Source organism: Lissotriton helveticus, chromosome 12 (assembly GCF_964261635.1).
Source record: "Lissotriton helveticus chromosome 12, aLisHel1.1, whole genome shotgun sequence".
Lineage (NCBI taxonomy): Eukaryota > Metazoa > Chordata > Amphibia > Caudata > Salamandridae > Lissotriton > Lissotriton helveticus.
The window spans coordinates 228,700,350-228,728,060 of NC_136073.1; the positions used below are offsets into that span (position 1 = coordinate 228,700,350).

The window sequence follows — 27,711 nt, forward strand, 5'->3', positions numbered from 1 at the left end:
ATGAAGTAGGACGCAATTTGCGACTCCCTAGGAATCGCTAAAATCACAGGGATGGCGGCCTGCCGGGGTCAGCAGACCACCATGTCCGCGAGTGCTTTTAAATAAAGCAAAAAAAATGTCATCAATGCAGCCCATTTTCCTTCAAGGAAAACAGGTTGCATTTAAAAAAGAAGAATTAAAAGTTTTCTTTTCATTTTCTAAGAGCAGGCATGGTCCGTGGACCACTGCCTGCTCTGAAAAAACGTTTTCGCTGCCATTCCCAAAGGGGAAGGGGTCCCTTGGGGACCCATTCTCATTTGCAAATGGGTTACCACCTACTAAAAGTAAGAGGTAAAATGTGAATGTTTTGCGACCGCATTCACGGTCACAAAACATTTATACATATCATTAGGATTTGCTATTTGGAAGGGACGCCATGCAAATAGCAAATCGCAAACCCATATTGTGATTCGTAACGGGTTACTGAATCACAAAATAGGGTTTGATACATATGGAAAGAAAATTTTTTGCGTTCGCAAAGGGCCGATTCAGCGAATCGGCTAGTTTGTGAACACAAAAGTGCTTGATACATGTGGTCCATGTCCCGAAATCCTAGTGGGACAGATAATGTGAAAAATGCTGACTTTCCTGTGATGCTGTTTGATGGAGTGGAAAAGTAAGCGAGTGATGTGAGGGGCTGAAAGTATGTGTGTACTAAATAAAAGTTTCCTGCCGAGCAAAATATATCTATAGAGTAATTCCTCTTCCATACAATAGGATTTCAGAAAATCAAATGTTGTCCAGTAATCAGTAAGACACTTGAACCCATCAATTTCACAATAGTCTTTATATTCAGATCAGTCTTGTGAAAAGAGCATCCAATATAATTTTTCACAGTCATATAAGTGGATCAGCCAACACGTGTTTCGTTGTAACAACAACTTCATCAGGGCTGTAATCCAAAGGAAACAAAGTATAAACCAAAAGTAATAGTAAAAGATTATAACATTATGTTAGAGAGAATTATTCTTATTCGTTCTAACACCTCCTAAGTGACAGTAAAACACAAAGTTCCCAAATACAACAGTGTATATGAAACATAATAAGTGTGGATCCCAGTGTCAAAATAACAGCGCACATCTAAAACATCTGGGTCTATTACCTATAACACATTCCTCTTATGCCACAGATCAAAACATCATATAACAATGGAATAAAGTATTAATTCAAAAAATACCACTTAAGAAATGGTGTGAGGTAGCCTCTCACTCCGTCCTGACTGTCCTCACCAATCAAAATATTCAAATGAGGTTATTTTATCCTAATATACAATAAATCGCTTTGCGATAATTCCTAAAATAAATATTATGTATTACTAGATTACCTTTTTAATAATAAACGTTATCCATAACCATATCCATAACATCCCAGTTCTTTCTAACTGGTTGAGTGGTCTAAGACTCTTCTTATATCTGAAAAAAGAATACACATTTCTATGTAGCTACTTTCAAGGTCTCTAAAATTGTAAAGTAAGAGCCTACAGATTGTGTTGCTTACCATTCTGTAATAAGGGTCTTGCTAGTTGGCTATATGTAGACGATAGTATCTTGCAATCAGCGTGATGTTTACGTTTCTCAATTAATCTATAAGGTTAAGGTTCAGAAGTTCACACACGGTAGATCTTATGTCTTTATACATAGTGCCACCATATTCAGTAACCACAATGCGCTCACCTTCAAAGAAAAAGTATCTCAAAACACGGAAAAACATAAATTCCTATACCATGGTATTGAATACGTGGCACCAGATAGGCGAGGAGGAAATAGGCTACTTAAACTGAGAAGAAAAGAGGCACGATGGATTATGGTCCTTAGAGCAGTTGAAGACGGGCTTAATATAGATTCAGAGCTTCAATATTACCTAGGAGAAAACTAAGTAAATGAAAATTAAATATCAGCAATTTAGAAACATGTTAACCAAATTACGATTGTGTTATATACTATTTATGTGATGTTTTTTGAATTTGCTGATTTAAGATGTATTTTCTGCATTTGCCTTTTTAACCCCGCTTCTGTTATATCTGATAATTTTCTGTAATCTACAATTATAGCAGAATGGTGTGGGGTGCCAGTAACTTTGACACTGACAGTCATCACCAACTAAGAACTTGGATTTACTAATGAACAACCTACTTAGGTGCGCGTAATAATATGCAGCCTAGAGAGAAAGTTGCAGCCACGGAGAGTATATAATTTGAGTCTACTGAATAGTAAGATTTCTAGTATAGTGGCCACCTTAAGATGGCGGTCACGCTAGACGCTGACAATACAGATAACGTTAGCGCATTGTTCGCTTTAATGCAGATCTCTGACTTAAGAAGTGCTGATCTCTGACTTAAGAAGTGCTTAATAAGGGAATCCTTAGTGAGACTTAACTTACAAAAGATGGCGCTCACATACTTCTTGACTCAACGCGCGAGATTCAACTTACAAAAGATGGCGCTCACGTTAGACGCTGATAATACAGCCATTGTTTGCGCATCGTTCCCTATAAATTCGTTTAAAACGCGGAATGAGCTTAATAGATAAATCGCAAGACAGTTGTTTAATTTACAAAGTTTAAAACGACATTTAGTAATGTACTCCTTACCTAAGATGGCGCTCATGAAGGCCATCTTCCGGATCATACATACATAATATGGCGCTCATGATAGACGCCGATTACAAAGAATGAGACTAGGAGTTGGAGGAGATAGAACTCTAACGAGGTAAACGCTATACTTACTTTAAAACTCGTTTTTTGCAGAGGATTTAATTGGAGTGTAGATCCTTAATGGTCCTTTATATCTACTTTCAGAATTTGATAACTGGGACCGGATTAGATATTACAATTGAGGAATTGAGATACTTTTTCTTTGAAGGTGAGCGCATTGTGGTTACTGAATATGGTGGCACTATGTATAAAGACATAAGATCTACCGTGTGTGAACTTCTGAACCTTAACCTTATAGATTAATTGAGAAACGTAAACATCACGCTGATTGCAAGATACTATCGTCTACATATAGCCAACTAGCAAGACCCTTATTACAGAATGGTAAGCAACACAATCTGTAGGCTCTTACTTTACAATTTTAGAGACCTTGAAAGTAGCTACATAGAAATGTGTATTCTTTTTTCAGATATAAGAAGAGTCTTAGACCACTCAACCAGTTAGAAAGAACTGGGATGTTATGGATATGGTTATGGATAACGTTTATTATTAAAAAGGTAATCTAGTAATACATAATATTTATTTTAGGAATTATCGCAAAGCGATTTATTGTATATTAGGATAAAATAACCTCATTTGAATATTTTGATTGGTGAGGACAGTCAGGACGGAGTGAGAGGCTACCTCACACCATTTCTTAAGTGGTATTTTTTGAATTAATACTTTATTCCATTGTTATATGATGTTTTGATCTGTGGCATAAGAGGAATGTGTTATAGGTAATAGACCCAGATGTTTTAGATGTGCGCTGTTATTTTGACACTGGGATCCACACTTATTATGTTTCATATACACTGTTGTATTTGGGAACTTTGTGTTTTACTGTCACTTAGGAGGTGTTAGAACGAATAAGAATAATTCTCTCTAACATAATGTTATAATCTTTTACTATTACTTTTGGTTTATACTTTGTTTCCTTTGGATTACAGCCCTGATGAAGTTGTTGTTACAACGAAACACGTGTTGGCTGATCCACTTATATGACTGTGAAAAATTATATTGGATGCTCTTTTCACAAGACTGATCTGAATATAAAGACTATTGTGAAATTGATGGGTTCAAGTGTCTTACTGATTACTGGACAACATTTGATTTTCTGAAATCCTATTGTATGGAAGAGGAATTACTCTATAGATATATTTTGCTCGGCAGGAAACTTTTATTTAGTGTTCTCCTGAAATCAGGGGACTTGTAAGGAAGTTAGGTAACCTTTCCTTTCTGCCTAGTAGCATTAAATTTAATCAAGAATTATACATAGCCGAAATTATTAGCTGAGCGCCCATTTTTCCTGTTACCTATACTTTGTATTGAAAGTATGTGTGAGTGGGCAGGTTGGAGAGTTTGGGTAGAGTGGGTGAGCTGGGTAGAGTTGGTGAGCTGGGTGGGGACTTGGATGGATGAGTCAGTAGATGAATCTCGGTCTTTAATCCGAGTCAGATGTGGGCAAGCTTCATTAATTGCAAAGCTAGTAATGTCCATATGTTTTTGATTAATAAAGTGTGTTTGATAACGTACTCAGCGGCTTTACACAGACTTGAACACCTCAAGGAGCTTCTCCTTGCTTTTATAAAAAAAGGGGGCATCTTGGGTAATCATTTTCAAATGATAGTGGTGCCCACCATGAACTGTCCCCCGATCCACAAACATGAACACATTGGTACATTTGTAATCAGTATGCAAGATGCCTCCCTCTAGACAATTAGAAAGTTCCTTCTATACAGAGGTGCACTGACAGCCTTCTAGGGGATGCCAGATTTCCTCCACAGGTCTGTGCCTCTTAAGAGTGCTCTGAGCCTTGGAATAAACACTGCCAGAAAGTGTACACATTCTTGGGATGTGGCACGGGTACACCGCAACATTTCACTAAATATATATGCACCGAGACCCACATATGTGTTGTTAATTATTATTTATTATCTGCTCTGTATAGGCATGTAGAAGTGGACAGGCCTCTGCGTTAATATAGATTTCAACAGTGCATGTATATATCATAAAACATAAATGATCAGTGTGTTTCACTAATTTCACAGTTACTTATTTGGAACTGTAACTTCCAGGTTCAAGTTTTTCTATGGTTATTTTTTTTTGTATCCTTGGTAAATTGTTTTGAGTGTTTCTGGTGTTGGTTGGCCCATTTGCTTCAAGTCTTGCCAGTATGCTACTTTGGATTTTATTCAGCTGCAACGGAATACATGACTCAGTACTTTTTTTCTCTTTTTCTCACAGACGAACTCGAGCTGGTTACACTGGAGGGAGAAAGCAAGGTGCGGGCCAGGTGGGACCTTCTAAAGGGACTCTCCTGGGGCCCTTACAAAGGGAACTTCCAAACCACGCCCGGCTCTCCTGGACCTTCGGAAATGGTAAGAAGATCTTGCAACCGCGCGAGGTCCTCGAAGTGTCGCAGTAAGTCCAGTTGTCTCCATGTTTGAGTTTGGACAGCTTTGGAGTGTGTGACATACCCTGCCACTGGCCTTCATGCTTAGAGACGTTCACTACAAGTGTCAAAGGTGTTCTCCCGCTTTCTCCTGTAATCTCTGATAGGTCCCCGCTGAAACAACATTGGGAGCTGTCTGTCACATGTTTGATGGATACCCCAGTGATCTGGTAGCAGTCCATCACAAGTGTGGGAGGAATACCAGCAAGTCTGGGAGAGGTCAGTCCCTAGTCTGGGAGAGGTCAGTCCCTAATTTGGAAGAGGTCAGTCCCTAGTCTGTGAGAGGTCAGTCCCTAGTCTGTGAGAGGTCAGTCCCTAGTCTGTGAGAGGTCAGTCCCTAGTCTGTGAGAGGTCAGTCCCTAGTCTGTGAGAGGTCAGTCCCTAGTCTGTGAGAGGTCAGTCCCTAGTCTGTGAGAGGTCAGTCCCTAGTCTGGGCGAGGTCAGTCCCTAGTCTGGGCGAGGTCAGTCCCTAGTCTGGGCGAGGTCAGTCCCTAGTCTGGGCGAGGTCAGTCCCTAGTCTGGGCGAGGTCTGTCCCTAGTCTGGGCGAGGTCTGTCCCTAGTCTGGGCGAGGTCTGTCCCTAGTCTGGGCGAGGTCTGTCCCTAGTCTGGGCGAGGTCTGTCCCTAGTCTGGGCGAGGTCTGTCCCTGGTCTGGGCGAGGTCTGTCCCTGGTCTGGGCGAGGTCAGTCCCTAGTCTGTGAGAGGTCAGTCCCTAGTCTGGGCGAGGTCTTTCCTTAGTCTGGGCGAGGTCTGTCCCTAGTCTGGGCGAGGTCTGTCCCTAGTCTGGGCGAGGTCTGTCCCTAGTCTGGGCGAGGTCTTTCCTTAGTCTGGGCGAGGTCTGTCCTTGGTCTGGGCGAGGTCTGTCCTTAGTCTGGGCGAGGTCTGTCTCTAGTCTGGGCGAGGTCTGTCTCTAGTCTGGGCGAGGTCTTTCCTTAGTCTGGGCGAGGTCTGTCTCTAGTCTGGGCGAGGTCTGTCCTTAGTCTGGGCGAGGTCTGTCTCTAGTCTGGGCGAGGTCTGTCCTTAGTCTGGGCGAGGTCTGTCCCTAGTCTGGGCGAGGTCTGTCTCTAGTCTGGGCGAGGTCTGTCCTTAGTCTGGGCGAGGTCTGTCTCTAGTCTGGGCGAGGTCTGTCCTTAGTCTGGGCGAGGTCTGTCCCTAGTCTGGGCGAGGTCTGGGCGAGGTCTGTCCCTAGTCTGGGCGATGTCTGTCCCTAGTCTGGGCGATGTCTGTCCCTAGTCTGGGCGAGGTCTGTCCCTAGTCTGGGCGAGGTCTGTCCCTAGTCTGGGCGAGGTCTGTCCCTAGTCTGGGCGAGGTCTGTCCCTAGTCTGGGCGAGGTCTGTCACATGTCTGGGGGTGGTCTGTCACATGTCTGGGCAATGTCTGTCACATGTCTGGGGGTGGTCTGTCACATGTCTGGGGGTGGTCTGTTACATGTCTGGGGGTGGTCTGTCGCATGTCTGGTGACGTCTGTCACATGTCTGGGCAAAGTCTGTCCCTAGTCTGGGCGAGGTCTGTCCCTAGTCTGGGCGAGGTCTGTCCCTAGTCTGGGCGAGGTCTGTCCCTAGTCTGGGCGAGGTCTGTCCCTAGTCTGGGCGAGGTCTGTCCCTAGTCTGGGCGAGGTCTGTCCCTAGTCTGGGCGAGGTCTGTCCCTAGTCTGGACGAGGTCTGTCCTTAATCTGGGCGAGGTCTGTCCCTAGTCTGGGCGAGGTCTGTCCCTAGTCTGGGCGAGGTCTGTCCCTAGTCTGGGCGAGGTCTGTCCCTAGTCTGGGCGAGGTCTGTCCCTAGTCTGGGCGAGGTCTGTCCCTGGTCTGGGCGAGGTCTGTCACATGTCTGGGCGAGGTCTGTCACATGTCTGGGCGAGGTCTGTCCCTAGTCTGGGCGAGGTCTGTCCCTGGTCTGGGCGAGGTCTGTCCCTGGTCTGGGCGAGGTCTGTCCCTAGTCTGGGCGAGGTCTGTCCCTAGTCTGGGCGAGGTCTGTCCCTAGTCTGGGCGAGGTCTGTCCCTAGTCTGGGCGAGGTCTGTCCCTAGTCTGGGCGAGGTCTGTCGCATGTCTGGTGACGTCTGTCACATGTCTGGGCGAGGTCTGTCTCTAGTCTGGGCGAGGTCTGTCCCTGGTCTGGGCGAGGTCTGTCCCTGGTCTGGGCGAGGTCTGTCCCTGGTCTGGGCGAGGTCTGTCCCTGGTCTGGGCGAGGTCTGTCACATGCCTTGGCGATGTCTGTCGCATGCCTGGGTGAGGCCTGTCGCTAGTCTGGGCGAGGCCTGTCGCTAGTCTGGGCGAGGCCTGTCGCTAGTCTGGGCGAGGTCTGCGGGAGGTCTGTCACTAGTCTGCGGGAGGTCTGTCACTAATCTGGGGGAGGGCTGTCACTAGTCTAGGAGGAGTCCCCACAGGTGTGGAAGCTTTTTGTTACTGTTATAAGTGTGTAAGGAATCGTCACCAGACTGGGAGCTGTTTGTTAAATACCTGGCTGGTATCACAAGTCTGGGCGGAATCCACACCAATCTGAGAGAGACCTTTTGTAACTCTGGGTGAATCCCCACAACTCAATGATTGTCCTAAGTGGTCTTGTTGGAATCCCCATAAGCGTGGTAGTTGTTCTTCATAGGTCTTGCAAGACTGCCCACAATTTTGCGGTCTGTCTACCACAAGTCTGCAAGCACCGCCGGGGATTTGGGGACTGTTGCATTCCCCCCTTTGAAACTGAGAGGACTCTAGCACAATGATGGGGGCTGCCCGCCTCTTCCTTAATGTACCACCCACTTCCTCGCCCACCCTTGGTCCTTCAATTCTTTGTTCCTTCAACCCATCCCCTCTTGTTTCTGCTGACTCCTGTTTCAGCCACTTCATCTGCCACCCTCACTTTCTCAGAATCTTAGGCCCTCCTCCTGCTTCTACGACCGCCTGCTTTGATTCACGTCCTCTTGTTATCACGTCATCCCTGCTACCGTCTACTTCTCATGGTTCCGTCCTCTTCCTCCCACTTTTTTATGCTCCTTCCCATTCATTTCCTCTTGCTGCACACCATTTCCTCCAATTCCTTCCAGTGATTTCTTCTATTTCCACCCATTGCTTCCCCCACTCCAGCTAGAATCGTTCTTTCACTACCTTTTCCTCATCCTCGTTCCACTCATCCCGTTACTTCCACTTCCTTTCCATTACTGTCCACTTACCGCCATCTGCTTCCTCCTGCACCCACCCACCTCTTCCATACATACATAACCACACATGTTCTTCCGTCGCCACAGTCCTATTCTTATCTCTCCCTACTATGAGCTTTCCACAAACTCTACAGCTCATTGTCTTGGCTATCATCTCCCTTCTCTCATTACCACCTACTTTACAGGCAGCTTTCCACTTACTTCATTCTTGCTCAGTATAATTCCATATAAAGGAGAGTTTCTATGTCCAGAACATGAAAACATGAGACACAAATACTTTTGATTGAAACAATACAAAGCAAAACCTGCATGGTCACTTGTGACCCTACAGCTCACACAGGGCCGGACTGGGAACTTGAAACAGCCCTGGCAAAAAATTATTAATTCAGCCCCCATTTGCACCGAGTGAGTGACCCCGAACCTTTGCTGAGTATTATTTTTCCAAGATAATTTTGGAAAAATCAAACTGAAAGGTGCCTGCTGAAAGGTTTCAATTATATACGCTAGTTTTGCTGGTAGTTCAGAAGGGGATTTAATTAACTATTCAAGTACGTAAGAGTTTAGCACAGTTGCGCTATTCTACAGTTTCTAATCATGCATGCACCTGTGCAAGAATAATTAGTCTTTTAAAGGGGCTTGTGAATCTTAGAGAGGCCGCCGGGATCCGATTGCGTAACGTGCATCACAACTCCTGGGTACGCAACCGGCCTCCAGGTGTCAAAACCGGCCTCCTGGGGCTCCAGCCTTCCGGGGTATTGCCCGCTTGCCCGGCTGGCCAGTCCGGCCCTGAGCTCACAAGTGAAAATAAAAAAATACTAACATGTGAAATAGGTTTACAAGTGTCCTCTGTGCGTGCATCAGACAAATAAACATTGCAAGGCAACCTAACTAAAATGACTTTTAAAGAAATTAAGATATTTGTTAGCAAATATTTTAGTACGATTTTAAAGGAATCAATTCAGAAACATATTACAAATGTAGATGTATAAGAGTTGGATCACATTATTACACATTTCAATATCAGAAAATAGAAGAATGTAATCACTCTGTTATGAAATGTAAATAAAATGAACCTATCACAATAATAAATGTCTCTATGTATTGATTAAAAAGTAACACTGTACAAAGACTTCAAACCAAAAGTCTACTTAGTGATGTAAGGACTTTATGTTGGTACATGGGAGGAAATTGTCAACGTTGTCAGTGGATCCATGGAGCTGTTCCATTAGTTGTCATTTGTGGTTTCATTGTTGGTTTGCTTTAACCTCTTCGATTCTCGTGACGGAACCATGCCGTCATGAGTCACGGTTGGGCTGTGTTGATGACGGCATGGTTCCGTCACGACCACGCCCTCGATTGGAATGTCCAGTACCGGGCTGGAATTTCTGTCACAGGCAAGGTGTTAATACTTCAATGGCTAATAGAGTTTAACGGGCATGTTGATAGATGGTGATAGAGTAGGGAGTTAGATGGGTGTGACTGTAGTTTTTGCCAGGATGATTGGATGCTGTCTTGTTGCTTTGGCTTGGCCATTGCTCAGGATGTTGATTTGCAGGTGTGTTGACTGGAGTTAGTAGGGTCTTGGGTAGTCTGATAGTCACCTACTGGCCTATCTGTGCTAAGGTGAGGGGGTGCAACAAGTTCTGATTAGCATGTCCTATTGTTGTTTGCCATTGTTGTACCGAACCATATGGCGTGTTTGTACTGTATACGTATTTTACAGTAGGTGCGTGCTTTAGACCGCGGGACTGGCTGATGTTCAGGGTTGGCAGTAGTTGGCTGTAGTGATCAGTTTTTGGAGTGGTCCCTTTGGAGGAGGTGGAGTTTGTGAGGGCTTGTGGGTGCTAAAGTTCAGGTTTAGTCTACTGCAGGGTACACCGGGCCAAGGAAGCTGTGGGGTCAGAATCTGGATGCTCACCGGGAGGTTTGTGTAAAGCTAAGTAGGTTTTACTGGCAGATCATAGGCTTCTAAAGAGGGAGTACTAAGGTAGGATCTCTGCGGGATAAAGAGAGGAAGATTCATGTTTTAATTCAGTAATCTATATAAAACTTTATAAATAAAAAAATCAGGGTGAACAGTGTGTATTTAGCCAATTATTTCACCTAAAAACAACCAACTAGCTGTACATATTGTGTGTCTTTGTTTTTCTAATCCCTGTTTCTCAGTACTATTCTAATTAATATTCTTAATAATATTATTGTTTTAATTATTTATTGATAGGCTTTTTGTAATTATTTTTACTGTCATCTTTGTAATTGCTGTTATTGATCCACTCATCTCAATTCTAAATTGTGACGTCACTGCTCACCTGCACAGTGACGTGGGGCCGGAATGAGGGAGCAAAGGGGGCATTAGTCCCCAGGCCTCTCACTTGTTTGTGAACCATCTCTCGTGCAGCAGTATCTAACTCTACATTTTAGTACAAGTCTGCTCTGTGTATTAATAACGCTGCAGTTAATTTGCCAGATATCACTAGATGGAACCAGATTCTGGCTCTGATTTGTTTTCCTCTTAACCCCGAAGGACACATGTTGCGGCTTGAAAAGGTCTTCGCCTATGAGGGGACTGGCTGAAGTTGACCATGAGTAAATAGTGCTCAACAATGTGGCTATGCCACCACTAGTGTGCACTTCTCTAGACTTCTTTGCAGGACTGCTAATAACAAATAATCTTTCTCCTCTACTGTATCAGTTACCCATGTCTCTTGTATACATATTGGACCTTATTATGATGTCAGGTGACACCATTGAGAAAAGGAACAGCCCAACTTTAGGTCAGCCGGTTCTGACAGCACTATTATGATGTGACCCACCCATAGGGCGGTCACAAACATCCATTTCACAATGGAAGCTTGTGCAGTGGGCGGAAAAGGCCTGCAGCACAAGCTTCCATTGAAAAATGTATGTTTTGAAACCTCCCTGCACTGCGTGGCAGACACCTCACGTTGCTCGTGAACATCCCTGCACCATGTGGCAGCACACGGTGCAGGGATGCTTGACCCAAATGCAGGGGCCATGGGGAGAGGGGTCCCTGCTAGGATTCCCCAATTTCGCTTCCCGACAGCCTTTCCATGTCAGAAAGGCCGACATGGAATGTCTGTCAGAAACCGACATCATAATCCCAATGGCGGAGCCGCCGTCATTAGGGATTATGCAGACATTACAACGGACCGAAGGACCCCTTGAGCCCGTTGGTACCACTTCGGAATCCCCCCCGCAGGGTTAAACTCTGACTGCCATCATCCTAATACAGTGATCGGACTTTAAACCTACCATGTCGGGCGGAAAGCCTCGGACTGCTGGTGGGAGGCTTTGCTCCTGACATCGTAATCAGGCCCATAATGTCTGGGTTTAATGGGCCATGGTTCAAACTTTTCTCAATACTTTTGGGGCAGCCCTCTAAGTTCCAAGACAGAATATTAGTTTGATTGCTAAATAGATTGACTACATGGGTTAGCCTAGAACCCCTACCATCATTTGCCACTGCAGCGGGTTGTAATCATGCAGCTCGGAGATTGATTTCTGCTTCACAGGGGATACCCTTCTACTCCCCATTGTGCAAGAAACTGCAGTTAACTTCGCATTGCACTCCAGCTCCTCAGATTGTCATTCTCTATATAGTTATTTACTGTAGATCTACAAGATCTTGGGAGGTGCGGTGCTATAACAACCCCATTCAAAATGTTAAAAATCACAAGTTTCCATTATTAGATTCGCAATTATGGATGAATAGAAGGTAATCCTGGTCTTTTTCTCACTGTGAACATTTAATGATTCAACTAGTTTTACGTCATTGCGCTTTAACATCTTCAGCTGGCTATTTGAGCCAAAAGATACAGCAAATCTACTTAGTGCAAAATCTTCATCCTCAGAAAATAGCACAATAAAATCAAGAGTCTTTGTCGTCACAGTGACCTCTTTGCCTTTTTTGGTAGCTGGGAGAATTTCCCTGGTTAATCATACAAGAATCCCAATCCTTGGTAAATGACGTACACAGAACATGCACTGCAGTAAGCGTATAGCACGTTAGCTCATTGTCTTTCAAGTCTTCCCAGGGCAGTGGTGCATGTTTTTGTATCTAGCCTGCTGTGAGAGGCAAAAGAATGGTTTTTTGGTCTCTGCTGTTTCTGGTTGTTCACCGCTATTAAGGCAGAGTTTTATCACCTCCATATTTCTTAATAGTCTCTGTTTTGTCCCAGAGCATAGTTCCGCAATTGTCGTGAAGGCATGGGTGGAGGTTAAGAGGGGGAATCTCTGGGCTCCACACCCCACTCTGCCCCCAAACCATTTGCAGCCTTGCACTATTTTGATTTGATCCAGGGCTCGAGTCGGTGGTACACGCAGGTACACGGTGTCCCCCCACTCTTTTCACAGGGTGGACGCCGTCCCCCCTGCCAAGAAGCTCGGCCCCACAGAAATATGCTGAACGTGTCCCGGTGTAATTTTCAGACACCGGGACATGTTCAGCACCTGACGTCATGAGGTCATTTGCATCTTGTCAGTCCCCCCACTTCTTTTTATAGAACTTGTGTCCTGATTTGACCTGTGTGGGACTGTACGAATCACGCAGATTGAATATAGTGCCTGTACTTCTAATTCCAGTCCAATCAGATATTTTTTAACAGTTATAGGTCAGCCTCCATAAAGCTGTCGAACTCTAGTTTGTTGTGAAGGTGTGATAGTTTTACACTGTCCCACCCACATTAGTTATTTTCTAAACTTTCAAACTGTACAAAGTTAAAAAAAAGTTTCCTCTGCCGCGTAAAAACGTCTTTGCTGCCATGAGGGGCAGTGGGTGGCCGGGTGCCAGTGATGTCGAGGCAGTTGCTGAGTATCCCCTGACAAGGCCTTTGAGCCCCTCACCGCTACATTAGTTACTTTGTCAGTCCCTTCTTTCCATACACCATACCTATAAGTGCTAGCACAGCAGTCAATACCCACTTCTTTGCCCTCTATCTGCCCCTCTGCACCATGCGTTTTGTGCTGGCTATATTCGATCAAATTTAGGACCACAGGAATTATGCGGCAGTGTAGGACTAAATTATGTGGCACGTGTGAAAATTCTGCGGCCAGGCCAGGCAAATTATGCAGTGTAATGCAGCATAGTTTGAAGCATTATTCGCTATTTTGACATGGTAACATTGTATTAGCAAAGGTTTCAGGCCATTAATATCAGTTTAACATAGGTACAGCAATCAGCAACAGAAAAGTGATCTGCCTCTGCGCGGCAAAAGGCCTGACCATGCACTATTAAACATGAGGTCGCGTTTTTAGTAACTTTTGACCTGTGTGAGAACTAAATAATGGTTTTTTTTTTTCTTTTCAAATTATGCACACGATGTATTATGTGTCAAGTGCAGCAAATCCGTAATTATGTGCAAAAGGCCATGGCCTAAGATTTGCATACTTCCAGTGACCCTGGTCATACTGCAGGCTGGAAAAACCACTCCATTGTGTCACAAGCGAGGACTCTTCCCCTGCCTTCTGCAACATGTAATTGTTTACTATCATTGTCTCGCGCAAGACACTGCAGTTGGCCCCTGTGGTTTGTTTTAGGTTCCAGAGAGATTACTCTTCATCAGTGCTTGCAATGGAACCTTAGAAGTGCTGGCACTCACTACCCAAAGTACCTGTTTTTTTCCTTCGAAGAGCTGGTACTCTCACTTTAAATGTATTGCAGCTGTAATGAGACGGGTATGTACTCTTCCTTTCAAATTTAAGAGGTGGGGGTGCTCAGTCCTGGACAGTACTTACCCTTGTGAAGTAGTGCTTGCCCTAGAATGTGTTACTCTAGGGGTTTGGGCTGGCTGGTGAGGCTGCTGCGCGGCAGTAGGCATAAGATGGGGTGCCCCCCCCCCCCAACGCTTGTGATGGGCAGTTCACAGGCCAACATGGCGCTCAACTGGAAATTGATCCCCGTTCCTCCTCTAATAGTGTGCATCCGCGCCTCGCGCTGGATTTCAGTGTGTGCTTCCGTGCCTCCTCTGTGTGTGCTTCCGTGCCTCCTCTGTGTGTGCATCTGCGCCTCGCGCCTGCTCTCAGTGTGTGCTTCCGCGCCTCCTCTGTGTGTACTTCCGCGCCTCGCGCTTGCTTTCAGTGTGTGCATCCGCGCCTTGCTTGATTTTAGTGTGTGCATCCGCGCCTCGCTTGCTTTCAGTGTATGCATCCGCGCCTCCTATGTGTGTGCTTCACCGCCTCGCGCCTGCTTTCAGTGTGTGCATCCGCGCCTTGCTTGATTTAGTGTGTGCATCCGCGCCTCGCTTGCTTTCAGTGTATGCATCCGCGCCACCTCTGTGTGTGCATCCGCGCCTCCTATGTGTGTGCTTCACCGCCTCGCGCCTGCTTTCAGTGTGTGCATCCGAGCACGCTCTTCTCCCAGCTCTAAGGTTGATCCAAGACACTGGAAGGAAAGAAAAACAGTCCGTGCCATTCATGGAGCGCCCTACTATCTGTTCAGAATGAAATCCTTGATTAACCCCTTATCATCCCCGTTTTTGGCCTTTATCTCCTCTTCGGCGCCATGCGTCCAGACACCGAGGCCTGGATGATTGATTCCTGAAAGATAGGCCCTGCTTTCCGATACTTCATTTATTGTCTAAATATTTTCGCGAACGTTTCAGCAGTTCCCTTATCGAGCGTCGGCCTGGTGGTGTCCAACCCGCCCTTCCTATCTCTGGACCGCCGAGCGCAGGCAGGAATCTTGACTTCTCTCCAAGATAGCCTTCGGTGTGCTCTCTTAAATGTTCTGCAGAAGTGTGGGGCTTTGCCACCCTTTGGCTGCCACTTACCCACAGGCCTGGGGGGCCTTGCAAGGGGGTGGGCGGAGGACTCGCTTACTGGCAGGACCACAGATAAGGGTCCTTTTCGCTGGCATTTCAGCAGAGCAACAGGGTATGCTTGGCTGGAATTGCTAACGACACACAGATGATGGACTGAATACAGAGCAAATCAAACATTCACCCCCGCCAAGAGATCTGGGTTCAATCCATCCTTCTTTTGCTCACCATGCCACCCCAGTTTAGACGTAGCCATATGCAAATCAGTCTTGACCCTGTGCCTCATGGGAGCAGTCCAGCCCGAACTGCCAATGCTTCCTGGACCGGCAACAAGCATCCTGGGACCGGTTTCTGGGCATCACCCCTCATCAGCCAGGATAAATTGCTGGCAGAGTCGCAAAGGGGTTTCTGGTGGGACATACAGATGGAAGCATTGAGAGTGGACGCAGCTCTTCAGCCTTTGGTTAAGCATTGACCAAGTTCCACTTCTCCCCGTGCCCACTTTGACTTTCAGTCATATTATTCAGCCAGTCATGCTGGCTTGAACGCCCCTGGGCGCACCACGCTGACCTTGGGTGCAATGGCTGTGCCCTCTACAAAGCCCTCCTGCTCTCTTTCCTTTAACCCATCTGCAGTCTCTCTGTTAATGTTTCTGTTTGTCAGTCTAAGTTTGTTTTTGCTCAAATGTCAATATTGGTTTGTATACCTCGACTGCTGCTTGGCTGACCAGGATCTGATACACTGGTTCAGAAATTGTGTTGAAATCTACTTTCTTCTTGAGGAAAGCAACAAACATTTTCACATCTCAAAGAAAGTCCTTGGCCAAAGCATAAAAAATGAAAAAAATAGGATAACATTGATGAACTAGGCCACCCTTTTTACAAACCTAATAATTATCTCCAATGCAAATTTGGGGTGTATTTTTTACTGCTGATTTTAAGTGTCTATTATTAGATACCAGTGCTTAAAGTGAACTTTAGGTCAGCCCATTGCTCCCCATCGCTTGACTTTCTGTCAATCTCATTTGCTTGCTGCTTGTTTGATGACTCTTTTTCTTTTTTATTTCTTTTTTTAGGGAGTTTTATACAGCGCGAACTTGACCTGAAGGTATTGGGTATCAGAGCGCTTTACACGAGCACCTGTTGCATTACATGAGTACACATTCATTTTTGTTAGGCGCGGGGAGATTATTTGATTTGCCCAGAATCACAGGATGTTGTGCGTCCCTGCTGAGACTCCAACCTGGTTCTCCAGCTCCGAGGTCGACCGCCCTAGCCGTTAGGCCAACTCCTCTCCTTCCTCTTCTTGCTTTTGTCCCTCCCACGGAGCGTAGCTTCTTTACTGTCCTTCTGATTTAATTACTGGAATCCTTCCACGGCTGCACAACTTCACGTACTTTCTTCTAGTTTTCATTACTCCATACGAATGCTGCGTTTTCTTGCTCTCTTCCTCTTGGGCTCCTTACTAATTCATATCCCCATTTCTATGCCCTCCCCACCCAGCTCCTCTGTTACTCATCCACACGGCACAAGCCCTAAGAAAAGAAGTGGGGGGACGCTGTCACCGGAAGTGATGTCACAACCTGAATCTCATGGGTATTCATATGCCTTTGGATGAAAGGTGGTCTGCACCCTGCCTCGCGGGGGCTGCCGGTGCCTGCGTTTAATCCCCCCCGCAGTGAATACAGGTATACAGACGTTCTGAATGAGCTCCTACCTCGATCCAGAGCGGCCAAAGAGTGAAGTCCAGCTTTTGAGCAGGGGGGACGGGGTCCACCCCGCAAAAACCCAGTAAAATAAGTGGGGGACGCCACCCACCCGCGTGGTACCCCGACTCGAGCCCTGCTCATCCAGCCCTTCTTGCTTCCGTCTTTCAGAGGCGTTTACGTGCTCTCCCATCTCACTGCGTGCCCATTGCTCCCCGGCACCCCTCTCATCACACTGTTTCTTTCCTGGTCTACAGCTGCACCTTGCTGATGGGTTGCTTCTTTCTAAATACTGTGCTTCTGCTAACTTTCATATATTTTTTTTTAATTTACTACTTCAAGATGGGTGTCTACCATTTTTGAATGTTAAATTAAAAAGAAAAAAAATGGCCGCTGCAGCATCATTTGCATGCATGATGATGCTTTCGCACATACGTCATCAGCGAGGGCTGCTGCACTTTTTCAAAACCTCAACAGTAGTTTGCGGCAAAATTTTAAGTAAACTTGACCTGTGTTTTGTCCTGTATTGTGCTGGGTGGGGATGGGTGTTATCAAAGGTTAGATACAAGTTTTTTGTAGTATGATGTGTGTTTTTCAGTGACTACATTGACGTACTTTAGTACCTTTGAAACTTTATCTCTTTTATACAGGTCTAATACTCATGCATTGACCCGTTCACATGTCCGTGAAACCTCACGCACAAGTCCGTGCACATGCCTGTGTATCGATACGCACACGCCTGTGCATCCTCATGCACACGCCCATGCATAGTCAAGCATGCACCCATTCACATGTCCGTGAAAACTTATGCACATGCCCATGCATCCTTATGCTTCCACGCCTGTGCATCCTTATACTCACGCCTGCGCATCCTTATACTCACGCCTGCGCATCCTCCTGCAGAGGCCCGCGCATCCTCATGCAGAGGCCCGCGCATCCTCATGCACAGGCCCGCGCAAGCTCATGCACAGGTGCATCCTTATGCTTCCACGCCTGTGCATCCTTAAACTCACGCCTGCGCATCCTTATACTCACGCCTGCGCATCCTCATGCAGAGGCCCGCGCATCCTCATGCAGAGGCCCGCGCATCCTCATGCAGAGGCCCGCGCATCCTCATGCAGAGGCCCGCGCATCCTCATGCAGAGGCCCGCGCAAGCTCATGCACAGGCCCGCGCTTCCTCATGCATAGGCCCGCGCTTCCTCATGCACAGGCCCGCGCTTCCTCATGCACAGGCCCGCTCTTCCTCATGCACAGGCCCGCTCTTCCTCATGCACAGGCCCGCTCTTCCTCATGCACAGGCCCGCTCTTCCTCATGCACAGGCCCGCTCTTCCTCATGCACAGGCCCGCTCTTCCTCATGCACAGGCCCGCTCTTCCTCATGCACAGGCCCGCGCATCCTCATGCACACATCTGCGCATCCTCATGCACACATCTGCGCATCCTAATTCACACATCTGCACATCCTAATTCACACATATGCACATTCTCATTCACATGCCCATGCATACGCCCATTCACATGTCTGTGAAATCTCATGCTTACGCCCATCTATCCTCATGCACAAGCCTGTGCATTCTTATGCACACACCCATGCCTTCACTTTGTTCATGTAAATCCCATCCCATGACTTTTCAGAATCACAATTGTAAGAGTTGTGTATGTACCATTAATTATCTTTGGGTAGAATTAGTCCACCGTGTTTTTAATCGTATGGGGACGCCGGTAAAACTATTTTGTCCTCCAGAAAGTGTTTTTAACTGCTTCCCTCTGTATTTATATTAGAAGAGAGAACCTTCTTCCCCCCCCCGCCCCCAACCAATCATTTGTCTCCTTGTTTTTCCAACTCAAGAACGCCCCGCTTTAGCAGGGGTGCAGCCACTGTTAATGTGAGGAGGAGCCCTATGATGGAGCATGCCACCTTTGGGTGGGTGAGAACTTCAATCCTTCAAGATAAACTTCCTAGGAGGAAACGGTATTGTCGCTCCTCCTTTAATTTTCTTCACTTCTTGGGTACTCTGGTAGCAGTGCTTTAAATGGGCAGGCACTAAGAACCTGCACTTCTTTCATTTGAAAGGGGGAGTATCAGAACTTCTCAGCACTTCTACCATCCAGTTTAATAGGAGAGTAGCAGCACTTCTCAGCACTACTGCCATCCATTTCAAAGGAAGAGTGTCCGCACTTCTCAGAACTGCTGCCATTCATTTAAATTGGAGAGTGTCCGCACTTCTCAGCACTGCTGCCATCCATTTTAAAGAGAAAGTGTTGGCACTTCTCAGCACTGCTGCCATCCATTTCAAAGGGAGAGTGTCGGCACTTCTCAGCACTGCTGCCATCCATTTCAAAGGGAGAGTGTTGGCACTTCTCAACACTGCTTCCATTCATTTCAAAGGGAGAGTAGCAGCAGTTCTCAACACTGCTTCCATTCATTTCAAAGGGAGAGTAGCTCAGTGGCAGCACTTCTCAGGAGCAAACTGGTACTCTAAATAGTAAGTACCTGCACTTCTGTATTTCCATTTAAAGTACTGCTTGGTGGGTTAATAATATGAAAGGTGCATTTGCGAACACAGACGTTGCATCAACAAGGTCGAAATTCTACATTCCCAGATATGGTGTTTGGGTGGAGGTTTGGGAATCTTTGCGTCCACCTCGCTGCACATCTTATACATTCGTTGGCATTCAGTTTTCCTCTTGCAGGCGGTTTGTGACCATGGAAATGTACCTACCTGGAATCCCTCAAAGGCTGGAGTAAATATCTTGCAGGGATTTATAAAGGGAGGGAACACTCCCATGGTTGATGGGAGTGTAAATGAAGAGGTTACTCCACGATAGAAAAACAAAAAAAACTATGAATATTCAAAGGCATATTTGTGGCCTGTACAATTTTACACTAGTGAAATTGTGCATACAATTTGTACTCTTGGATTTGCTTAAGGAAAATATTGCTGTTCTAGAATTTGTAACATACACGTGAAATTCTTGTGAATCCCACTAGAGCCGGAAATGTGCTTGAAACCCATGGGAACTCTTAACAAAAGTAGATTCCAACTTTCATAGGCAGGGCTTTGTGACTCGGCCGCTCAGACTGACCTGCGCTCACGTGCTCATCCATCCGGTTACTTGTGCGGGCACCTGCACCCTCGCGCTACTCAAACGTTCTCTGCCCCTCACGCTTGCATCTCAATTACGTCGTGCGTTCGCACTCCTGCCGCACACACGCGTCCCTCCCTTTCCAAGAGTCACCAGCCCTTTGGAGCCCCACACGTGCCCCCAGAGACCCCCTCCCCGCCTGCCTCCCCCGAGCCCCTCCCCCAGCGGTCAGCCATGACCCCCGCTACACTTGTTGATGGCGGCGAGTGGATGTCCAGCCGTCCGCCTGCTCCGGATGTAGCGCAGATGATGTTTCTGATGACAATCGCAAAGTCCAGGAGGCAGACACTGACCTCTTTGTTACACGACAAAAATGCCTCGTTTGGAAAATAGGACAGGCTGTTAAAGAAACACTGCAGTCTCTTCCCGAGCTGCTTAGATAGGCCAGTGGGTTTGGAGCCTGCTGCTCAGCTGGGATGTGCGTGCAAGTGTTCGGTTCTAGGATAGCTCCGCTCCACTTTTCCATGTAGGGGGACAAAATGCGACCTCTATGTCGTCATGTCTCCCTGAAACGTTCTTAACCCCCCCCCCCCAAACACACACACCTCACCATACCCCAACCCACACCCCCCCCCCCCCCCCCCCCCCCACACCGGCCCGGGTCCCTCTAGCTGCTGAGCCCTTTAACCTGCCCGGCCCCTCTGCTAAACTAATTTCCACCGAAACGGAGGTCTAATTTAAACCCGTGCGTTCAGGACCGCCGCTCCTAGTGACGCAAGACCAAAGCAAACGATAAAGAGCTCAGTCCCGTCGGGACTAAACAGAAGTATACAGAAATCGGGTGGTTTGTTGGGTGTGTATTCCTGCTGTCAGTCACACCACCAGGAAAGTTGATGACCCCTTGACAGTTCATGATGGTTAAAAAAAAGAGGTACAGCTTCTCAATGTATATCACTAATATCGCAGGCGTCACAAGTTAGTGCCACAATGCTGTTGAAGTGTGGCTCAATCAATGGTTAGAGTGGCAGACCCTGATGCAGGAGTCTGGCCGGGACCAGGGTTCAATTCCCACCTCGGCGGGTCTCGGGCTCAATTTCCTCGGACCTGATAATTCTCGCCTCGGTGCCTAATCTAATCATGAGTCCCACTCTGCACCTCTGGGCAATAGCTTGCTTAATCTCTACAACGGCCCCAACAACGCTGAGGATGCCTGGCCTCACCTTGGGGGTGCCCAGAAGTGGGCTCCTCACAGGGAAAGGGCAAGAAGGGTTCCTCGGGGGTATTCGTATAAGCGCTGAGATGCCTACGGGTAGTCGTGCGCTATACAAGTGCGTAATCATTTCATTTCATTTCTTTTAGGCGGGTGCATTGTTATATTGTATATTGCTACTTAGCGCACTAAAACGACAGAAACGGTGTGTGCATTTACTAGCCAGACGCGTGGAAATATATACTTGTTACAGTTTACAATTTGCACCTGTCAAGAAAGGTATGGATACGTTTTAATAAGATGAGGAATGTAAAGAGTAATACAGACCGAAAAGTCCAAAAAATAATAGCGTGCTTAAAATTGTGATGTTGGGCTCAGGAAATGTGAAAAAAGAATGTCAAACCGAGACGTCACCCTTTATCATCACCCACCACGCCCTCTCCGTGAGTGCCACCCATTGCTGCCCAGTCTGCAATATTTAACCATCCGCCAAGTTGATAAAGGTTACCAATACCTCAATAAATGAATAGTTGCAGGCCGGTTCCATGTCTTCAGAGACACAGGTATTCAGGCCTGGCTTTTTATCCCACAGTCATTTGTAGGCCTACAGCTGGCAAGACTACAAATCCCAGAATTCTAAATGTTTGCTAAAACTTAGCACTGGAAATCGGCGATCATCGGGGCCTATAGCAAGCTAATCAAAAAGTCACACCTGCACAGTATCCGTGAGAAACAATTCTATTAATTAGCCTCCCTCGTGCACGAGCAATTGCTAATTAGTGAATTGACTGCCAGAGGAGGTATTTTACAAGATATGCTGAGAGGAGCACCCTTGTCTCCCAGACTAAGAACTACAACTTTTTGCACTGAAAAGTTAATGTTTTTTGGGACCCAATATAAACTTTCAGAACTGTCACAGCAGCCAAAAGGGGTCTGGCTTATTTTACATTCCGCCTTGTATTCGGGCCATTTTACCTCCAGATGCAGGCATGCAGGTAGCAAGTTCGAATAATAGCAGGAATAAGACCACTCTTACATCCTTGATAGGCCAATCAATTGACTAGCGCGTATTTAGGCCAGGCAATGTCGCCATCTAGTGGTTGACTTTGGCTCTTTGTACAGCATTTCTGTCGGATTTATCATTTTATGTACGGGTGTACGTACATAAGTCCCAGAGTGCAAACCACTCTTGGCTAAAAAGCCATGGCTGGGTAAAAGGAGCACACACATGCCAAGGAGCCGCTTGGAAGCTCTGCCAATGGGACTGCAGCAGCCAGTCACGTGTTGTGGGGTCTGGAAGCAGGTGCTATGTATTAAACATAATGTTAGCCAACACTTTTTGATTTTATCAGAGCCTTATGTAGCATACTTACATGTGAGGTCTTTCAGCTGCCCCATTGCACCATGCAGAATGGGTAGGGGCAGCCCACTACAGTGATTGGTCAATATCACTACGAAACACCCTTTCACACAGAGCACATCCGCAGACAAAGTAGTTCCCGTGAGTGCCTCAAACTACCAAGACAATGTGCGCTCTTTGATACTTATATGTGTTTTACTTTTAACCAAACGCTTTTATATATATATTGGCACGGCGCCCGCAGCTCCTTAGCAACAAAGGTTTACAAAAAAACAGAATAAAACATGCATTGGTATAGCCAAAAGGCGATATTGGCTATGCCAGTGCTTGTTTTTTTGGGAAGCAGTCGGGGTTAAGGGAGGTTATTTGTCAGTCTTGCTCCATCCACCATTGATTCCATTTCTCTGATACCACCCACTCATTGGGTTCCTCTTTGGCAATCTCATGAATAAGAGACCGCATTTGAGGGCCCCACATGATAAAAACAATCAGCAATTCGAGCTTGCAAATGCTTGGACGGTGGGATGTCGAGCAGTCTGCCCAGGATCACACTAGGCGAATCTATAAATATATTTGCAAATGTGGGTCGAATTTACAGGTGCAAATAGTTTGTTTGTGGCTGTACAGCCACGTGTGACATTCAGAACACACCACACAAGAAGTTTCACGTGGGTAAACCTACTACCAGTGGTAGGCGGATGTATGACGGTACAACACGTGGTATTACCACAGGGTACCGTTACAACGCAGGTTTTTCAATGCAAGTCGTTACAACGACTTGCGTTGGGGGGCGCTGGATAGTGAATAGTTTAATTTACTATTCCAACTCCAGTTCCCGTGGATAGTAGGGAAGGTGTTGGATAGTAAATTAAACTATTCCCTATCCTAGAGCGCCCTCCAGCGAAAGTCGTAATGACTTTCGTTCTAAAACCTGCGTTGTAATGGTACCGCGTTGTTAGGGTTTCGTTGTAAAGGTTGTTCCCCGTGGTAGGCAGTTGTCATTGTGTTTGTATTGGGCATTGTTTCGGGCTTATTACTGTCAAGGACAGGAGTAAATCTCCTTTCCAGGTTGTGAATGTGCAGAGAACACACGAAGAATTGGTGGGGGTATAGAGGGATGGGGTTTCTCCACAGGAAAGAGGCTTGTTCGCCTTGTAGAAGAAATAAGTTGGCCAGTGCACTTGCATGGGGATTTTCTCTTGAGCAAACTCTCAACTCGCAGGAAATGAAATCCACAAAAGGATTTGAGGAGCGGCATCGGGTGATCTCCCTGCTCCTCTCTGACAATAAAGAGTGCAGATCTTCGCTCTACATACGAGAAGGTGAGTACGTTGTGTAGCACATTTTACTAAGCTGCAGGCTCTTTGCGCTTAGAAGCTGACAAGCTGACAAGCCAGCCTAGCTCTTCTCTACCTCTCACCTGACCTACTCCTTCAACTTATATTTCCTTTCTGCTTCTTTCCTACCTTGAGAAGTGAAGGATCATGGCTACCAGTGTGTCTTCAGGATGCATTTTTTTTCACAGTTCTATGTGTTTTTATAAAGGAGACAACCTGACCCATCTGAAAATCTCACAAGTCCCCAAAAGCAGGGGCGGCTGGTGACATTTTACAGTGGTGAGGAGCAAACTGATTTGCGAGTGCGGGCCCCAGGCCACTCAGGCTGGCGGCGACCCCCCCGGCCCACATACACAACACTCAAAGAAATGTATTCACACACTCACACACACAAACACATCCATTCACAACACTCTCCACCAAACATTCTTGCATACACGCACGCTTGCACCAAACACTTTAAAATAAAAGAAAAACACACACTCTTACCTTGCTGCCGGTCCCGGTCCGCCACACCTCTGGGCTCTGCTCCCCACACGTCACAGGCTCACAGCGCCCCTGGCTAATCCTGGCGCCAGGGGCACAGGTACCTTCTCGCCTGCAGCACGCCCATTAGGGCTCCTAATGGGCATGCGCAATGCCGCAAAAACACAAGTGCGCATGCGTGGGCACGGGTAAAAATTCACCCTCCGTCCCCACTCATGCGCACTTGTGTTGCCGCCTGTACAATCATGTCAATCAATCAACATGACGCCCGCCCGGCGGTCTGACGTCATGTTGATTCATTGTCATGATTGTCACAGTCTTAACTCAAAAACGCCGAGGGAGCTGCGGGCGGCGCTTCGGGCAGGGGGGGCCACGCCCCAATGGATGAACCACGCCTGTCCAAAAGCCCTTCAGAGTCTTCGGAAAAGGCTCAGTGAGTGATGCGATTATCCCTAGCCATGGAGCAAATTTGAAACCTTTTGACATAAAGTATTCTAGTATTATTCAAAGTTGCAAGTATTTCAGATTGTACATTTGTGGCAGGTGCGCTTTTTTCGCATGCAGCAATGTGGAACAAAATTGCTAGTCTACATGCAGGCTTTTTTTTCTTTCTTCACTGGAATTTTGTTTTTGCCCTGGAAAAAATGCTTTCCCCGGACCCTCACCATTTCTTAAGGTTTGCCCTGCTCTTGTAACACATCTAACTTGCGCTATATCACATTCTAAATAAATAAATAAATATAATTTACTTTTAGCTTTGGAAGGAGTATATCTGCAAGTGTTTTCAGGGTGAATTATTGGTGGTTGTGCACAAACGGATGAGTTTGTGGGTCTTCATTTTCTATAGATGGACCACCCAGTAAAGCCCACAATCCCTTCCCATTTAACAAATATTCCGCCACACTGATGTGGAATTTCTGTGCACGCTCTCCATTTGTAGTTAAAATCCCATTTTTATGCTGTTCTGTGAGTCCGGAATGAGAGTTGCTCTTGTAAATTGCCTTTTTTTATTTTATTTTTTAAATATATTTTTATTGATTTGTCCATTTGTAGCATCAACGATTAGTACATTATATTTTAACATTCAGTAGTATCAACCTTTTTACATCATTACATCAGTAGTGATTACAACATCACAAATGCTTGACCAGTAGGCATGGCTGCGTGTTGGTGCTCTTAAGTTTCACATGTCTAGACTTGTATTACCTGTCTGAGGCAATGAGTTTGTTGTTCAAGTGTATCATACACTGAGTAATATATGAGGATCAATGCTGCTCAGGTGATCCCTATGAAAAGTGTGTTTGACAACTGGGGGATAGGGCTTAAATATTTGGGGCTGAGTTAGATTATCTTGTGCGTCTGTTTGTGTGTGTGTGTGTGCGTGCGTCGCCTATTGCACCTACGCCTGTTGCTCGGCCAGCTGGGCCCTGGCAAATACGTGCCCCTGGGAGTCGTCGTGTGGCTGGTGGTGACTGGTCGAGTGTCTTAGGCCCCGGATCCCCCAGCATGCTCCACACCCGCCTCCCCACCGAAACAAGCACTTGGGAACTGGTGGGTTTAAAAAGGCCATGTTTAATTACACTTCATAAACATGACATGTAAATCGTTTATACATTTCTCAAATTATGAGCAACATCCCTCCTTTATTATCAACTCTTCTTCATCAACTTTATTATCCGTCTCAGCTTGCATTTCTTTTGCTCATAACTTCTTGCTTCCCCCAGCACCAAGGGGCCTTCAGGTTCGCATCCCCCAAGTAAAGATGCCCGCGCCAGGTGCAACCCACCTGCGCCCCCCGAGCGATGGGCCCCAGCCCTCGGGTCCTTGTCCGCCATTTCCAGGGCCCCACCTCTCATCCACCATGCTGCTAGGAGGCTCGTACCTGACGCCCTTGCCTCCCCAGCCGGTGGTCTCCATCCCCCTGCGGAGAGCTTACCCTCTCTCCCCTCAGTGCTGGCGTAGGGAGTGCGCAAGGCGGACTCCACTCCATTTTTCCAGTCTATCAGTGTTCAAATGTCTCTTTTCCGCAACACACACCTCCAAATCACTGCCTTAAGGGACGGGTGGGTGGGAGATTAAAACTAGTTGACTAACGGACAGGGAGTGGGCGAGCAGGTCCGGCGCAGGCGGGGAAAGAGGCCGAGTTGACCGTGACCCAGACCTAAATAGGTCATGGCCTCTGCCCCACGCCCCCACCGGACGTGCGTCACCCCCCCCCTGACCCGGAAGTACTCCCCAGGCTGGCTGCCCATAGGGCAGCCTCCTGGGACCTAAGGCCAATAGCGGCGTGGTGTGGGCCGGGGGGCCGGGCCCTAAAGGCGGGCTCGTCTAGCCTCGCCCTTGGTATAGGCCCCGGATCCCCCAGCATGCTCCACACCCGCCTCCCCACCGAAACAAGCACTTGGGAACTGGTGGGTTTAAAAAGGCCATGTTTAATTACACTTCATAAACATGACATGTAAATCGTTTATACATTTCTCAAATTATGAGCAACATCCCTCCTTTATTATCAACTCTTCTTCATCAACTTTATTATCCGTCTCAGCTTGCATTTCTTTTGCTCATAACTTCTAGCTTCCCCCAGCACCAAGGGGCCTTCAGGTTCGCATCCCCCAAGTAAAGATGCCCGCGCCAGGTGCAACCCACCTGCGCCCCCCGAGCGATGGGCCCCAGCCCTCGGGTCCTTGTCCGCCATTTCCAGGGCCCCCCCTCTCATCCACCATGCTGCTAGGAGGCTCGTACCTGACGCCCTTGCCTCCCCAGCCGGTGGTCTCCATCCCCCTGCGGAGAGCTTACCCTCTCTCCCCTCAGTGCTGGCGTAGGGAGTGCGCAAGGCGGACTCCACTCCATTTTTCCAGTCTATCAGTGTTCAAATGTCTCTTTTCCGCCACAAGGGAGACTAGGGCCCTCAGGTCCGTCGCCCTTCCCCCCTGCCGCCAAGTTCAGCACAAATGACCAAATGCCTTGAATCCAAGTATCCATACCAATGTCCGACAAATGCACCCCATCCTGGTGAAACATTTCAGCTCCCGAGATCATCCTGTGCGGGAGATGTAGCAAGCGGCCCTTTCCTGAGCACATCTTTGCCAATTCTCCGTTGAGACGCCTCACAGACACGTTCACCGGGTACGGCCGGATCCCATTGCCCCACCATCGTCGCGGGATCATGCATGACCATGCTATCCTGGCCTGGGGGAAGGTTCGCCCCAGCCAAGCAAATTCTGTAAGCAGTGCCTCCTTGACTGCGAGGCGGCCCCTGTCGACCATGTCGTTGCCGCCCAAGTGGATGATGACCAATGCGGGAGACTGCCTCTCGCGCCCCTTGATGTCTTCCACAAGCCGCCGCAGGTGCCGGATCCGCATTCCTCCCACACCATGCCACAAAAACTCCGTCCCTTCCAGCCCGGGTGGCT

At 47.1% G+C, this 27,711-nt stretch overlaps 1 protein-coding gene across 1 annotated transcript in view; it reads left to right on the top strand.

Annotated features, from left to right (window-relative positions):
• ZFPM1 (zinc finger protein, FOG family member 1) overlaps nucleotides 1-27,711 on the top strand; it is a 325,114-nt gene that overhangs the window by 249,417 nt on the left and 47,986 nt on the right. Inside the window, exon 4 of the mRNA XM_078670312.1 lies at nucleotides 4,978-5,111. Within this exon, the coding sequence (XP_078526438.1) occupies nucleotides 4,978-5,111 (134 nt within the window). The remainder of the gene's footprint in view (nucleotides 1-4,977; nucleotides 5,112-27,711) is intronic.